Consider the following 16,586-nt stretch of genomic DNA (forward strand, 5'->3'; position numbering starts at 1 on the left):
AGAGAGCACACTTAATTGCAATAAGTGATCGGAATCAGAAAGCACATTTCATTAGCAGTTTCTGTTTGGATAATTCTGAAGGTTTGGGAGGGGGATATTGTTTTGGCGTTGTCTGTCTGGAAGTCCATTTATATGTCCCCGAAGGTGGGCATATTAAAATCGCACCGTCCGTCTGTCCGCCCGTCGGTCCATCCGTGTGTCTGGCTCAATAACTCGTGTCTGAGCTGTAACTTTCCCTTGTATGGACAGATTTTAAAATAACTTGCCACATGTGTTTGACATACCAAAATGACGTGTCGCGTGCAAGACCCATGTCCCTACCTCTAAGGTCAAGGTCACACTTAGATGTTTATTCACAATGGAATGCTGCATATAAAGACATAGAGTATAGGTTGTCATGTCCGGGCTGTAACTTTCTCTTGTATGGACAGATTTTAAAATGACTTGCCACATGGGTTTGACATACCAAGACTACGTGTCGCATACAAGACCCGTGTCCCTACCTCTAAGGTCAAGGTCACACTTAGTTGTCCATTCACAATGGAATGCTGCATATAAGGACATAGAGTATAGGTTGTCGTGTCCGGGCTGTAACTTTTTCTTGTATGGACAGATTTTAAAATGACTTGCCACATGTGTTCGACATACCAAAACGACGTGTCGCGTGCAAGACGCTCATAGAAAAAGGAGTTCGCCAGTATTCTCACAAACCGACCCATGTATGAGGTTCTTGTCTTGACCATATCTATATCTCTGGGTTAGTTGGCATAAGACCAACAACAACACTGACATATTACAGTGACCATGCATGGGTCTCATGTGGTGTTTCAAAACATCAATGACAGGTAATTAGTGTTTTAATAATTATTCCACTTGTTCATAAGCATTCCTTGCTTCATATTATTATGAAATGCTGCATTTATGCACAAAGATGTCATAACCGGGCTGTTATTTTGTCATGTATTTGACAGATTTACAACAAAAACTTGGCACATGTGTTTGGCATATAAAGATTGTGTGTCGTATGCAAGATCCACATGCATACATCAAAGGTCAGTGTTTGATCTTTAACTTTTCATAGACCTTGTTCATAGGTGAATGTCACATTTCGGGGCATTCGTCACATACTGTGACAGCTCTTGTTTTCTGTCTGGAACCATATCATGCTCCAGATTGTCGGAATGTCCTCATTGATAAAATCTTGATCGCTTGTAAATGTGGGTCACATTGGGTCAAAAAAAAGGTCACTAGATTAAATCTTAGGAAAATCTTTGGAACACACTAGAGATATTATATTTGGTTCAACTTTATAAGAACGTTTTCCTTGATCAACTCTTGTATTAGTTTGAAACGGTCATGTGGTGTCAAAAACTAGGTCAAATCATAGCAAAACAATCAAGGGGTTATATTTAAGTTTGTAAAACACAAAAGACTTTATTTTTGTTCTAATAGTTTTAGCTCGACTATTCGAAGAATAAGTAGAGCTATCCTAGTCACCTGAGCGTCGGCATTGGCTAATGTTAAAGTTTGCGTACCACCTCAAATATTTTCAAAGTCCATTGACATATGGCTTTGAAACGGTCAAAAACGACGTAACTAGGTCAAATCTTAGAAAAAATGTAAGAAACATACTAGAGACAATATGTCTGGTCCTGTATTTATGAGACTTAATCAATAATATGTTTTCTTTGATGACTTGTTGCATGAGGTCAGAAACTAGGTCACTAGGTGAAATCTTTCAAAAATCATGTATGAAACAAAGTATTGGTATTGATTGGTCAAACTTTGTTCAAACTGTGGTCAGAATGTTCCCTTTTATGTAATCTAGGTAGACTTTAAAAGTTGGTCACATGGGGTCAAAAACTAGGTAATATATCCACTCCATTCTATATGAAACTTAATCAGAATTTGCCTAGATGAAATTTTGCCTTAGTTTTGAAACCATGTCACTTTAGGTAAAAAACTAGGTCACTAGGTCAATGTAAAACCATCTTGGAAAACCTTGGAAACAATTAAGGGGCTATATTTTTTGCAATATTTCTTGTCCCAATCTGGCCTTGATGGAATAAATTTATTAATTTGAAGCTGGGTCAAAATCTAGGTTACTAGGCTATATTCTTGCAATATTTCTGGTCCAATCTGGCCTTGATGAAAGCCTTCATTACATGTAGCTTGAAAGTGGTCCAAATCTAGGTGTTAAAGTCAAACCTAAATGCTACATTATATACAATATTCTTTTTTTTCAAACAGTTACAAATAATCAAACAGTTACAAATAAATTCATATCTCATATCCAATGCTTATAAGAGCCATTGCCTGCTTTGATTGGAATATTTCACCAACACATGATTTCCATGCGCTACTTCGCTTTATCTGGCAGGGGATATCAATTCGACAAATTTGATTGTTTTAATAGATCTGCTGAAACAAAAAAATTATATTGAAATATTGTTATATAACATGCATATGTACATGTTGTGATGGCTTATTATGATTATACAGCTAGTTTGGCATCATTTTATTCTTTATGAACTAAAAGATAAAATCTTTGATTTTCAGAATGTATAACTAAATGCAATGTCATTGTTATCCCTTTTCAGCTGAAGGAAGAACTACCAGAACACCTCCGTACTTGGTTGTCATCTGTGTTTGGAAATCAGCAGAGCAACAATGACAAATGGTTATTAATAACAAATTATGAGCTTTCTTCTGAATACCTTTACTGAATTTGCTCTGAAAATGGTGCAAGAAAAAAGTTTTTATTGATACATTTTTTTAAATTTTCATTAATTAAGGCAAAAACCTTATCAGAAATGGTTATGTATGCCCTATCAAATCATCTTTTTATTCAAGAATCTCTTTTTTAAATTCTCGTGAAAACTTGACAGTTGTGGTTAGTTTTCAGATGCATATTTGTACATGGAATTACTTTTTAGTTGACCAGTAAGAAACAAGAGTTGTACATATATTGGTTTGAAATAAACTTGAATATTTTTTAATGATGACAATTATAAGATTGAAAACTTATCATAATATAAGTTCTAAATTAAGGTCGTGTTAAACTGATCGTTACTTACCTGTGATAAAAGAGACAGTGGACCACTTTTTCATAAATTCATAATAATTTTAAAGTCTTGTGTGTCAATCTTTCCAGTAATCCAGTAATGAGGCTTGCCTAGTTAGCTCTTCTGGCCAAAGGCGATGGTAATGTGTACATAGTATGTGCGTATTTAGATATCCATTAAAGCTCGGTTCCTTTTGAAAACCAGTCTAGTTTTAGCCAAGTCTTCATGAGTTAAGTCTATTTTTAGCCAAGTTTACATGTAAAGTCACAATTGCTTGTGAATGTTTGTTCAAATTATGCCCCTGGGGTCATTACTGGCCACGCCCCCGGGTTCACAGGTTTGGTATGCTTAATTGGGAAATGTGAAAAACCTTTTTGTCTGAAACAGCTATCCAGATCCTTGCTATTTTGAACAAGGCTTAATTTAGTGGTCCACTACCATGGTTGTTCAAATTATGCCCTTTTGTTCAAAACTGGCACTGCCCCTGGGGTCACAAGTTTCCTAGGGACTTATTTAAGAAATACTTTAAAAATCTTCTTGTTTCAAACCACAAGGCCCATACCTTTGATATTTGTTGTGGAGCATCATATGATGACCGTCTAGCAAAACATTTGAAATTATGCCCCTTGGCCAAAAGCTGGCCCCACCCCTTTTGACTTACTTTTTAACCAGGTTTTCAATGAAAACTGAGTTATTAAAATGAGGTTGTCATTGGACTGGCAGGCGGGCGGGCGGACATCAAACATTGGTTTTTGTTCAATAACTTTAGTTAGCATTGATAGATATTGATGAAACTTGGTGTGTAGGTAGCTTATGGGAAAAGCTAGCTTGGGATTGCTTTTGAGGGGGTGGGGCTAAGGTCAAGGTCACTGTTACTAAAAATAGAAAAATGGTTTCTGCCCAATAACTTAAGTTAGCATTGATAGATATTGACGAAACTTGGTGTGTAAGTTGCTTATGTGAAGAGCTAGCTTGGGATTGCTTGAGTGGGGAGGGGCTAAGGTCAAGGTCACTATTACTTAAAATAGAAAAATGGTCAAGGTCACTGTTTCTTAAAATAGAAAAATGGTTTCTGCCCAATTACTTTAGTTAGCATTGACCGATATTGATGAAACTTGGTGTGTAGGTAGCTTATGTACAGAGCTAGCTTGGGATTGCTTTTGAGGGGGGTGGGGCTAAGGTCAAGGTCGCCTGTTACTAAAAATAGAAAAATGGTTTCTGCCCAATAAAATAAGTTAGCATTGATAGATATTGATGAAACTTAGTGTGTAGGTAGCTTATGTGAAGAGCTAGCTTGGAAATGCTTTTGAGTGGGGAGGGGCTAAGGTCAAGGTCACTATTACTAAAAATAGAAAAATGGTTTCCGCCCAATAACTTTAGTTAGGATTGACAGATATTGATGAAACTTGGTGTGTAGGTAGCTTATGTGAAGAGCTAGCTTGGGATTGCTTTTGAGTGGGGAGGGGCTACGGTCAATGTCACTGTTACTTGAAATAGAAAAATGTTTTTTGCCAAATAACTTTTGATAGCATTGATAGATATTGATTAAACTTGGTGTGTGGGTAGCTTATGTGAAGAGCTAGCTTGGGATTGCTTTTGAGGGGGGTGGGGCTAAGGTCAAGGTCACTGTTACTAAAAATTTAAAAATGGTGTCCGCTCAATAACTTTAGTTAGCATTGATAGATATTGATAAAACTTGGTGTGTAGGTAACTTATGTACAGAGCTAGCTTTGGATTGCTTTTGAGGGGGGTGGAGCTAAGGTCAAGGTCACTGTTACTAAAAATAGAAAAATGGTTTCTGCCCAATAACTTTAGTTAGGATTGATAGATATTGACGAGATTTTGTGTGTAGGTACTAATAGCTTATGTGAAGAGCAAGCTTGGAATTTCTTTTGAGGTCAAGGTCACTGTTACTAAAAATAGAAAAATGGTTTCTGCCCAATAACTTTAGTTAGCATTGATAGATATTGACGAAATTTTGTGTGTAGGTACTAGTAGCTTATGTGAAGAGCAAGCTTGGAATTTCTTTTGAGGGGGGTGGGGTCAAGGTCACTGTTACTAAAAATAGAAAAATGTTTAACTTAGTTAGAATTGATGGATATTGATGAATCTTAGTGTGAATAAAGCTTATATGAAGCTGCAGATTGAACTTGCTCATACAACAAATTAATTGGCTATAATTTCTGATTGCCCATAACAAAAACCTGTTTTCGTCGCATTGCGGCGCTTCTAGTTAATTTTTAAGCTACAGCAATGAAATTTTTACCATTTGTACAGTTTTGCAAACACGCATCACTGGTGTCCTTGGATGTCCTTGACTTTGACCTTTTGACCAACTTTTTTTATTTTTAAAGCTACAGAAATGAAATTTTGACCATGAGTACAGTACAGAAAGCAAATATTTTTTACCCTCAGATTACCTTTACTTGGCACATATTAAAATTGTTCTTGCAACTAATCTGCTTAAAACACTTTCTGTCCTCAGATGTTGAAAGTGCAGCGTTTTCAGCTAACCCAAACACAAAAAGTGAACTATATATTTGTTGCCTATTACTCATACATACATGCTCTGGATTGAAAATGACCACAAGAGCCATGCCAGTTGAGCATTTGCCCTTTTGGGCCTCTTGTTACTGGTAGCAGCATTTTTGTCCACCCGCATACACTTAGATGATAGCGTTTTCCATATCTACAACTTTAAATATTAGGAAAAATAGACGATGTAAATGCTGTTTTTATACATCTCACCAAATCACCACGTACTTAGTAGTTTGCTGATGTCATTATCTTGATGTGCAGGAATATGAAGTCAACATAAAATAGTTCCTGTAGTAACATTACCATTTTTAGGTTTCAAAGTGATATTGATGTCATATTTTTAATATATGTTTCTTATTTTGACTGTGCCCTTCTAACACCTCACTTTTATTAATGTAAAATTTGTGCTGAAATGACACATCGTTGCACTTGAGTTGTCTCAACTTTTTTTGCCTCAAATATCCTTAGGATGCAGATTTCAACATTTTGATAAAATGTTAGAATTCTGAAGTACATGCTGAAATGTCAGATTTTTAGGATAAAAACTTATTTTTTGCACAAAATACTTTAAAAAGACTAATTGTTTAATGCTGATGTATTGTTACGAACATGAGTTATGTTTTGGTGTTATTTTGTAAGATAAAACCACAAAGTAGTTGAATTTTTTTATCGTTATGTTGTTGTTGTTGTTTTCTAAAATATATCACATATATAAAAAATACATCGAAAGTACTTCATATATTTACAAACAAATGTAACATTTTACATACATAACCGTGCCTTGATTTTAATAGATTATTGTTGAGATTTCCCTAACCTGTAATGAAGCTGTCATTGTCGTTGTATATTTCAGCTCTGTTGCTCAATATGTTCATGAACAGGGCAGTGACAACTTGCTACAGAGTTCCTCTCAAGCAGGGTCCACATTTGTTGAAGACATTGGAGGTAAACTGTTTTGGGCTAAGCTATTTTAAGCTTGTTTTATTTTTTATGTTGAGGTATTGTTATAGTCTTGTTGTTTGATCCATTGTCGTGCATTTTTTTTATATAGGCCATAACTCAAAAAACTTCACCATATTCACATGAGAAACCTAGTACATTTGTTACCGGTGACAATACACAAGTGTCCATTACACTGGAAACCTGGTGCACGTGTTACCAGTGACAATACACACATGTCCATTACTCTGGAAACCTAGTGCACGTGTTACCAGTGACAATACACACGTGTCCATTACTCTGGAAACCTAGTGCACTTGTTACCAGTGACAATACACACATGTCCATTACTCTGGAAACCTAGTGCACTTGTTACCAGTGACAATACACACGTGTCCATTACTCTGGAAACCTAGTGCACGTGTTACCAGTGACAATACACACGTGTCCATTACTCTGGAAACCTAGTGCACTTTTAAACTTTTAAAACAGACGAAGGTAGGCATCCATTTATGGTGAACTTATTAAGCTTTTGTTAAGTCCATTTATCCTTCTTAGAAAGAATAGGTTCTTTAATAGCCTTGGTGTTGTCAAACACATCATGCGCATTAAAGTTAAACAAAAACATTGTTTGATATTAATCCAAAATGCTGAAAAATGTACACATGAAACTAGATAGATATGTTCACATTGACTGTATTTTTCTTGATGCATATTTCTGCCTTTCATAGCAAAAAAGTGTTAACTATTTTTTTTCAAAATATCAATGTTTTCGCAATATATTATGCTAATCAATGTTTCCATAAATAAAGGAATTTTAAACACACTGGACATGTACATTTAGGAGCATTTTTTGGAGAACCCATTTAAGATTTACTCATAAGGTAATTGATGTGATGCTGAAATCATGCTTTGGTAGTTATAAAGTTTGTTTAATGAAAGAACCTATTTAATCCAAGTTCACATGACCTTTTTTGGTCTAGAAGTTGTCATTGGTTTAAAAATGAAAACTCTTTGCATCAGGATGGCTCTGCATCACGTCAATAGGTACCGTAAATGACTGGGTATAAGAAGATAGGGGGTATAAGACGCAGGCAAAAAAATCAGTGAAAAATACGAGAAAACTTTTAATCTATGTTTTGGGTTAAAGGACGCATAGAAAAAATGTCAAAATCGTCTGCCGTGATCGGTCATCATGTTTGTTGACAGTGACGTAAAAAAAAAAATCGGAAAAATGGCGATGGTTATTTTTAAAAACATACAAAACTAATACAAAGCAAATATGTTTCATTGTTTATTCGTTTCATGTTATATAAAAACATTATTTAATTATTTAAAATTTGTATCTGGATGGCACTGAAAAGTACCTTTTATGACAATTTGTAAGATTTCTTTGTGACAGTATATAGTAAATGATAATCTGTTGAGAATGAAAAGTTTAGTAATGCAAAAACCTTATTTTGTACGGGTTTGTTGTCAAAATGTCAACACCTTCAGAAAAGAATAAAGAACGTGGCAAAGTGCGAAAAAACAAGAACATTATCGCAACAGTTTGTAGTATTGGTTTGTTAAACAGCTTTAAAGGCAGTGCGAGTTTTTCACTTCTTATCGTACAACTGACAAAAAAATGACAGTGCACAGCATTACTCTTTTATATGCATGTTTAATTATTGTTATATTCAAAATAATATTGAATAATTTCTTATAATTTTAATCGTACAATATATCTTTTTTTAATTTTAAGCGTCTTACAATATACCGTATCCCGATCTTCAATTGCCGTTTTAACCCATTTATACTCAATTGATATGACGTGAGTAACATCCCTTTCTACATAAGTCTAAACAAATGCTCTGTCATTCGGAACTCCTCGGCCATTATTTTCAAAAACAACCTAGGATGTATATGGACGGTTTACATACTCAAAAAGTGGTACGTTTAAGTCCGCCGCAAATAGATCGCGTAGTATTCTTAATTAGTTGTTAAACTTTAGGACTTAACTCTTGGGAATCTTTATTATGTTTGCAATAATACACTTCACTGGCAATCAATTTAAACTGAGAGCAATGAATACAACTCTTAAACACTACATTTAATTAATGATATTATTCAAAATTTTACGGACAACTTCAACTGATTTACCTTCATACATCCGAGGTTGTTTTCGATAAAATGGCCAAGGAGTTCCGAATGACGCTCGGCCTGAAATCGACCTCAGAAAAAAAGTTCAAAAGCATGTTACTGGTTATTAGATGCTGGCATTTTTTTACATCGAAATCTGAGGGAAAAAAGTGTGTCTAATACCCAGTCATTTACGGTATGTACTCGGTAGGGATTAAATGATGATAGCATATTGTCAAAAATTGGTCGTTTGCCTTTGATGTTGGCGATAATTGATAATTATGCTAAAATAGCTAAATATTTTCTTTTACTAAACTCTATAGAAGGACATTTTAAATGGTAAACTTATACATTTTCTAAAGCTCTCTGTCTGCAATTTATAGGGTCATTCACATCATCTAGGCCTGGATTGTACCTAGTCCTGATAAGACCAATGACCCAAATGCATTTTTTGAAAAGATATGAACTTATAGATTACAATTGTACAAGTTTCCATCTATTTAACATAACTCAATTTTCAATTATGAAATCATATCTGAAGGTTTTTTGTGCCATTTTTTCAGAACCTGTTAAGAGACAAGAGGACACAAGTGAGCTAGAATATAATGTGTCTGTGGTTGGTGCTTTACAGTCTGGTCATGCAGAGATGAAGTATAGCCATTCTGTAGGGAAAAAAACGCTTGAAATGTTCAAGCATTTACTGAAAAAGACAGTGAAGACAGCCAATGACGTTGAAGCATTTGAGCAGTCTGTCCGGACGAATGATGTGCAATTAGGGTCTAGACACTTTCGTGTCAGCAAACAGGGTAGGAAGAAATTACTTAAGAAGATAAAGGTTTTATGTTGTCAAGTGCGAGATAAAGAAATGAGTGAAAACTTTGAGAAAATGTTGGTGAAGAAAATAAGGATTCCGATAAGCAAGCTTTTACTGACATTTTGTGAAGGTAGTGAAACAGTAGAATCCCTTCAGAATAACAACATCAATACGGATGGCTCATCTGAAAGAAAACATAATGTAAAAGGGGTGAACGAAAATAATACAGAAAAAAAGAAGAAAAAAAATCGAAATAAAAAAAGACAGAAAAAGATACAATGAGTAAAAAAAAAAAAAAATGTAAGAGTCGAGATTATAAAATTCATATCATTTGTTGTTCTGAGTAAGGTTTGGTTATGATCAAAATGGTCTATATTGTTTCAGTGTTGCTTAGCCCATACATCTTGCTGGTATTCATGATAATGTACTTATAGTTATACAATGATATTTGCTGTTGTTTTTGACCAGGTTTTCAATGAACTGAGGATATAATGATTGATGCATAGTGAATAAAATTTGTGTGTAGGTAGCTTATGTAGAGAGCTAGCTTGGGATGGCTTTTGAGGAGGTTGGGGGGCAAGGTCACTGCTACTTAATATAGAAACATGGCTTAAGTTAGGATTGATGGCTAGTGATGAAACTTGGTGTGTAGGTAGCATATGTGAAGAGCTAGCTTGGGATTGCTTTTGAGGTGGTAGTGTCAAGGTCACCAATACTAAATATGGCAAAATGCTTTCAGCCCAATTACTTAAGTTATGGTTGATGGATAGAGGTGAAACTTAATATTTAGTTAGCTTATGAGAAGAGCAAGCTTGGGAATGCTTTTGAGGGGGTTGGGGTCAAAGTTTAGGTAATACATTACTTGTGCATGTGGCAGCAAAACTATATCATAAGAAACTTAACTAGAGTAATTTTTAGTGAGAGTACTTTTTAGTTATGTCTCTTTTTCCAAAAAGAAAAGAGAATGGTTGCTGCTTATTATACCCCCGACAAACGAAGTTTGAAGGGGGTATATTGGAGTCACCCTGTGGTCGGTCGGTCCGTCGGTTTGTCTGTCGGTCGGTTGCAATTTAACTTGTCCGGAGCATAACTTAAAAACTACTGGATGGAATTGGATTAAACTTCATTCAATGGTAGCGCATAGTGAGGGGAAGTGCAGTGTACAATAACCATAACTCTAATTCTTGCTTATTACTGAGTTATTGCCCTTTGTTACTTTTTTTTTGTCCGGAGTATAACTTGAAAAGTACTGGATGGAATTCATTGAAACTTCATACAATGGTACAGCACAATGAGAGGAAGTGCAGTGTTCAAGAACCATAACTCTACTTTAGATTATTACTGAGTTTTTGCCCTTTATTTTATTTTTTTCTGTCAAATATTTTTCCAGACATTATCTTGCAAACTACTAGATGGAATTTATTAGAACTTCATACAATGGTAAAGCACAATGAAAGGAAGTGCAGTGCACAAGAACCATAACTCTATTTCAGCTAATTACAGAGTTACTGCCCTTTGTTACTTTTTCTTGTCCGCAGCATAACTTGAAAACTATTGGATAGAATTGAATAAAACTTCATACAATGATAGATCATAATGAGAGGGAGTGCAGTGTACAGGAACCGCTATTCTATTTCAGCTAATTACATAGTTACTGCCCTTTGTTACTTTTTCTTGTCCAGAGCATAACTTGAAAACTATTTGATGGAATTTAATAAAACTTCATACAGTGATAGATCATAATGAGAGGAAGTGCAGTGTACAGTAACTGCAATTCTATTTCAGCCAATAACAGATTACTGTTTTCTTGTCCGGAGCATAACTTGAAAACTATTGGATGGAATTTAATCAAACTTCAGACAGTGATAGATCATAATGAGAGGGAGTGCAGTGTACAGGAAGCGCAATTCTATTTCAGCTAATTATAGAGTTACTGCCCTTTGTTACTTTTTCTTGTCCGGAGCATAACTTGAAAACTATTGGATGGAATTTAATAAAACTTCATACAGTGATATATCATAATGAGAGGAAGTGCAGTGTACAGGAACTGCAATTCTATTTCAGCCAATTACAGATTACTGTTTTCTTGTCCGGAGCATTACTTGAAAACTATTGGATGGAATTTAATCAAACTTCAGACAGTGATAGATCATAATGAGAGGGAGTGCAGTGTACATGAAGTGCAATTCTATTTCAGCTAATTATAGAGTTACTGCCCTTTATTACTTTTTCTTGTCCGAAGCATAAGTTGAAAACTATTTGATGGAATTTAATAAAACTTCATACAGTGATATATCATAATGAGAGGAAGTGCAGTGTACAGGAACCGCAATTCTATTTCAGCCAATTACAGAGTTATTGCCCTTTTTTCTTGTCCGGAGCATAACTTGAAATCTACCGGATGGAATGTAATAAAACTTTATACAATGGTACAGCACAATGAGAAGGAGTTCAGTGTACATGAATCATTACACTATTTTAGCAGATTACAGAGTTAATGCCTTTTTCTGTGTTTTTTGGTCAAACTCTTAACCGGACAGTTACTTGAAAACTACTAGATTGAATTTCATAAAACTTCATACAATGATAAATCACAATGAGAGGCGGCGTTCGGGGGTATTAATCACCTTCAGTGATAGCTCTAGTTCAAACTCATACAAGAAATTATTGGCTATTGTTTGTGAAGATCAAAAAGTATGCGAAAAAGCGATTTGTCGGGAACCGCTTTTCAACCAGTAATTTCTAGTTGCCCTTATGAAAAACCTGGTTTTGTCACATTGCGGCACTTCTAATTTATTTATGAAACAACTTTGGGTTAGTGTTTATTTCAGAACGAGTTATTAATAAAATTCTATTAATGGTTTGCTGTCATATTTTAAAATTCCACAACAATAATGCTTTCTATTAATGTGATTAACCAGGTTTTCACAAAGAGAAACCTGGTTATGAAGTACGTCATTAATATGGTGGGCAGGGGGTCGGCTTCAAACTTACCTTTGGTATCAAATAAATTAAGTAAGGTTTGACATTAAGTGACCAAATTTGTTACATAGGAGTTTATGGAAACCTTTCATGGGATTGTATTTGGGGCCCCTAGGGTCACTTACTAAAAATAGAGAAACGGTTGGTACTGAAAAAACTTTAGTTAGGGTTGGCACATTGTGACCAAACTTGACATGTAGGAAGAGTTAATGAAGGACATTTATGGGATTGCATTTTGGGCCCCTAGGGTCAAGGTCTAGGTCACTGTTACTATAAAAAGAAAGAAAAAAATTACTTGAAACTGAATCTCACAACAAAGGCTCTTCAATTAATCATTGAAAACCTGGTTAAGGCACATTGCAGTGTTTCTTATTTGTACTTCGTTGAATATACCTTTATTGAAGAACACAACAATTTCTAACTGTATTTTCTGCCCAATAATGGTGGAAATCAGCAACCAGTCATTGATTTTAAGATATAGTATAGGATGTTACTAAAACCAGAGCAGTACACCATACCTTACAAATTGTTCATTCAATGTTTTCATTGTTCATATATGAAATGTGTATACATAAATATGTTTTTAAGCACAACAGTTTAAAATGGATCATAATCTCTGTAACTATTTATTAGCCTTGACAGCTCAGTTGTCTGAACGTCAGAAACAGAATGTAGTTTTTTGTAATTTGCAGTAGTTTCCTGCAGATTTGAGCTGCTGACAGGGAAATCTTGCTTTGTCATTCTTAAGCATCTTTACTTTTTCATGTTTGTTGCTGATAATACAAGTTGTTCAGATCATTTTAATGAAGACACAACAATGATATAATGTTATTATGATCATTAATGAGATAAGGACATAAATTATTTTCTTAAAACTGCTGATAATCTTACACCTACATGTTTTTGTATGTCATATCAAATAGTTTTTGTAAATATTATGTAATAAAACCAGTGTGATACAACAAAACACTGTTAATGACTAAATAACCCTCACCATTCCAGATTCATTAAATACAATGTGATCTGCCATACACATGATACTTTTAGACTCAGGTTATTTTAAAGCATTATGTTTTTATCTGATATGTGTTTTTTTGCTAATATGAAATATGTAAATGATTTATATGTTTTGAAAAATGCTTGTTTGATACTCTATACTGTAACATATCAAATATAATATTGAAGCAACTCAATTTTTACTCCCTTTTTGCTCTGCAAATTGGCCCTGACTAGTAGAAGATGACCTCTATTGACTTTGAGATCAGTAGGTCAAAGGTCAAGGTCACGGTGACCTTGGGGTGAAAAAAGTTTGGACTCAAAAACTGACGATCCTTTGGGTCCAGGAACTTTATACTTGGTATGCGTGTTCGTCATGACTAGTAGATGACCCCTATTGATTTTGAGGGGACCCCTGTTGATTTGAGGTCAGTAGGTCAAGGTTACAGATACCTACAGGCGGAAAACAAATGTTGGTCTCCAGTACATTAGTCACTTTGCGTTGGTCTCCAGTCCAAAAGATCTAAGTTCATGTCTATCATTGATTATTTCTCAGCTATGAGAACACAAAAGAGGAGAAAGGCACTTTTTCGAAAAGGCATTCTTGTTTCTTCTATATGTATGCAGTGCGTTTCCAAACTCTGGTCCCAAGAGCAAAAGTCAAGGTCAAGCTTAATCTTACTTCCACATTTACATTGCACAAAGCCCAACTTCTGTTGGATCAGTTTAGCTCTGTGTTTACTAACAGAACCTCATCAAATTTACCAACCCTGCCTAAAAAGTATATAAATGATCATCTAAACCTAGTCTGAATATCACAACAGGCAGTCATCCCATTGGTGCAAAAAGGTTCCAAGCGACATTTTCATACTATCGAGAAAATTGATTCCAAAGGTTAGACATTTCTTAAAATAGCAGAAAAAGATTTAGCCACATTGAATCTTTTATCACTAATCTTAACTGCTTTATTTAATATGTTCCCTGAATTTCATATCAATACAATGGGTAATTAAGATTTATTAGTTCATTTTGTATCATGGTACCTTCTTGCATAAGGTGATTTGGTAAAACAAATAATGTGAACGAGCAATGTGGCAGGTAATGCCTTGATGCAAGGATAAATCTCAATTGGAATAATCATATAAAACAAAAATTGTACAAGGTGCCTTATGTTATATGGTACCTCATTGCTTGATGCTGCAGGTACAAATGTCAAACACAAAACATCTAAGCGATGTTTGTTGATCCTAAAGATTGCATCATTTGGTACAATATGTCAAATATAAGTTATTATTCATATTATTATACTATATTGAACATGATAATTTATATATGGTGAAACAGATCAAACTGAATAACCAAGAACAAGGTTATGTATCATGAATATTAATTTTAATTCAGTCTTAATGCAAAGGTTTATCACAATCGTTAAACATGTAAACGGTTATGCAATGCACACTTATTATATGTATACAAAAGATTGTGCTCACATCAAGCTTATAAGTGAAATAGTTCTACTATAAACAACTAGCATTTTCCGGTATGCTAAATGAATCTCTTTTGAACTCTCCTGAAATGGTCTCCTTAGAAGGCCAACTAGATCACTTTCTTTGAGCAGAGATTAGTGGTTTGATGTCATTTAGCATATCTAAGTCAGCTGCAGGTACAGGCCACTACCAATCCCATCCTGTTGTGGTTTGTACAGCTATCCCTAGAAATGAGTCCATTTTAGATGTACACTTTTGAATGAGGATTGCCTTTACATGCAGCTATTTATGCGCTAACCTGAGCTTGATACCTTTAGGTTTGGACAGTACTTTCTTTCACAAATTTCTTGGAAGTTGAATGCATGGTTGTATTTTATTGGAACCACAACATAAATGTGTGTCTTTGTTACCAAACTTACCAGTGTACTCCATTGCGAGGTAGCAAACACCGATGGTTTTTTTTCTTTTTGCTGTTTATATTGTTGAGAATGTCCGGACATAGTTTTGTGTTAACCAGCAAAGAAAAAGAGGCATATTTAGGTAAAAACTTTAAGCGATCGTGTAACCTGAAATATCATCCAAAACAAAGTTATATACAATTCTAGTGGCTTTCAAATAAGACATCAAATTTTTCAGCAACTAAAATAATTTTTTGTTAAAACATTTAGAAAGTTGAACAAACTGGAAGATAGTGTGGTCCAACCAGAGACATCTGAGGATTTCAAGGCTACCATCCAATTTCACAAGTGCCGCCCCCCGTCCCCACCCCCCCAGGGTGTCAATCTTAAAAAGGTCCAATACAGTTATGTATGTTGATTTCACAAGCAAAAAATGAGTGTTAGCTATCGGAGCCAGATAGCTCAGTTGACAGAACATTGCAAGCAGGGGCACTGGGTTCAAATCCTGGATTGAGTTCAAACTGACACACTGGTTTGATTGCTTTAATCTTTAAAATAATCTCTATGCTTTGTTGTAAGATAGTCCTCTTTATTCAAAATTGAATGGCAGAAATGTGTTTATGGATGCACACCACAAGATCGTTAAGATCTGTAAAGGGAAGTAACCGCTGCGTTTCTTTCAACTGCACGACTTGTTGGTAGATTTTCTTTGGGTTAATAAATTTGTAAATAGCCCAATGGCTGAACGCAGGAAATGTCAAAATGCCCCTAGAAGAAGAAATTAGTAATTTTAAGGACAAATTAATAGATATTGAAGAGGAAATCAAACGTCAAGTTGCTGAAAGATTGTCAAAATATGATTTGACATTGGTAACCATTTCTCTTTCACATCTTAAAAACGTCAAATTCAAAGTGTGAAACTACTTAACAACTTAAAACTATAAAAGTTAAAAACATGACCAACTCGACAACTGTTGACATGTTGGGCAGCTCCATTTATCTTAATAATGTTATTGCTAAGATATATTATTTTGTTTAATTATTGTTCTTCACATTACCTAAGTTTTATGAACTTTGAGCCTTCTGTGTGGTTAAGGTACTGTACTTGATAATGCCCTTGACAGCAAACATCTCTCGTCTTGACCCATTTTAACACATAGAAAGCAAACAAAAATGTACTTTCAACTACTGTATGTATAATATTTTTTAACGACATTTTGAAATATAAAGTTATGGTTGTTTTAAG

The 16,586-nt window shown here is 34.8% G+C and overlaps 2 protein-coding genes across 10 annotated transcripts in view; both read left to right on the forward strand.

Moving 5' to 3' along the window:
- LOC128209585 (uncharacterized) overlaps window positions 1-13,640 on the forward strand; it is a 37,852-nt gene extending 24,212 nt beyond the window's left edge. For all 3 annotated transcript variants that reach the window (XM_052913671.1, XM_052913670.1, XM_052913672.1), the window contains exons 8-10: window positions 2,601-2,680; window positions 6,457-6,548; window positions 9,227-13,640. In XM_052913671.1, the coding sequence (XP_052769631.1) occupies window positions 2,601-2,680; window positions 6,457-6,548; window positions 9,227-9,759 (705 nt within the window). In that variant the 3' untranslated portion in view covers window positions 9,760-13,640. The remainder of the gene's footprint in view (window positions 1-2,600; window positions 2,681-6,456; window positions 6,549-9,226) is intronic.
- Window positions 13,641-16,086: 2,446 nt separating this feature from the next.
- Window positions 16,087-16,586, forward strand: part of LOC128207397 (patatin-like phospholipase domain-containing protein 7) — a 72,188-nt gene continuing 71,688 nt past the window's right edge. For all 7 annotated transcript variants that reach the window (XM_052910280.1, XM_052910285.1, XM_052910281.1 and 4 more), the window contains exon 1: window positions 16,087-16,210. In XM_052910280.1, coding sequence (XP_052766240.1) covers window positions 16,103-16,210 — 108 coding nt within the window. In that variant the 5' untranslated portion in view covers window positions 16,087-16,102. The remainder of the gene's footprint in view (window positions 16,211-16,586) is intronic.

The sequence above is a fragment of the Mya arenaria genome, chromosome 11 (genome assembly GCF_026914265.1).
Source record: "Mya arenaria isolate MELC-2E11 chromosome 11, ASM2691426v1".
Lineage (NCBI taxonomy): Eukaryota > Metazoa > Mollusca > Bivalvia > Myida > Myidae > Mya > Mya arenaria.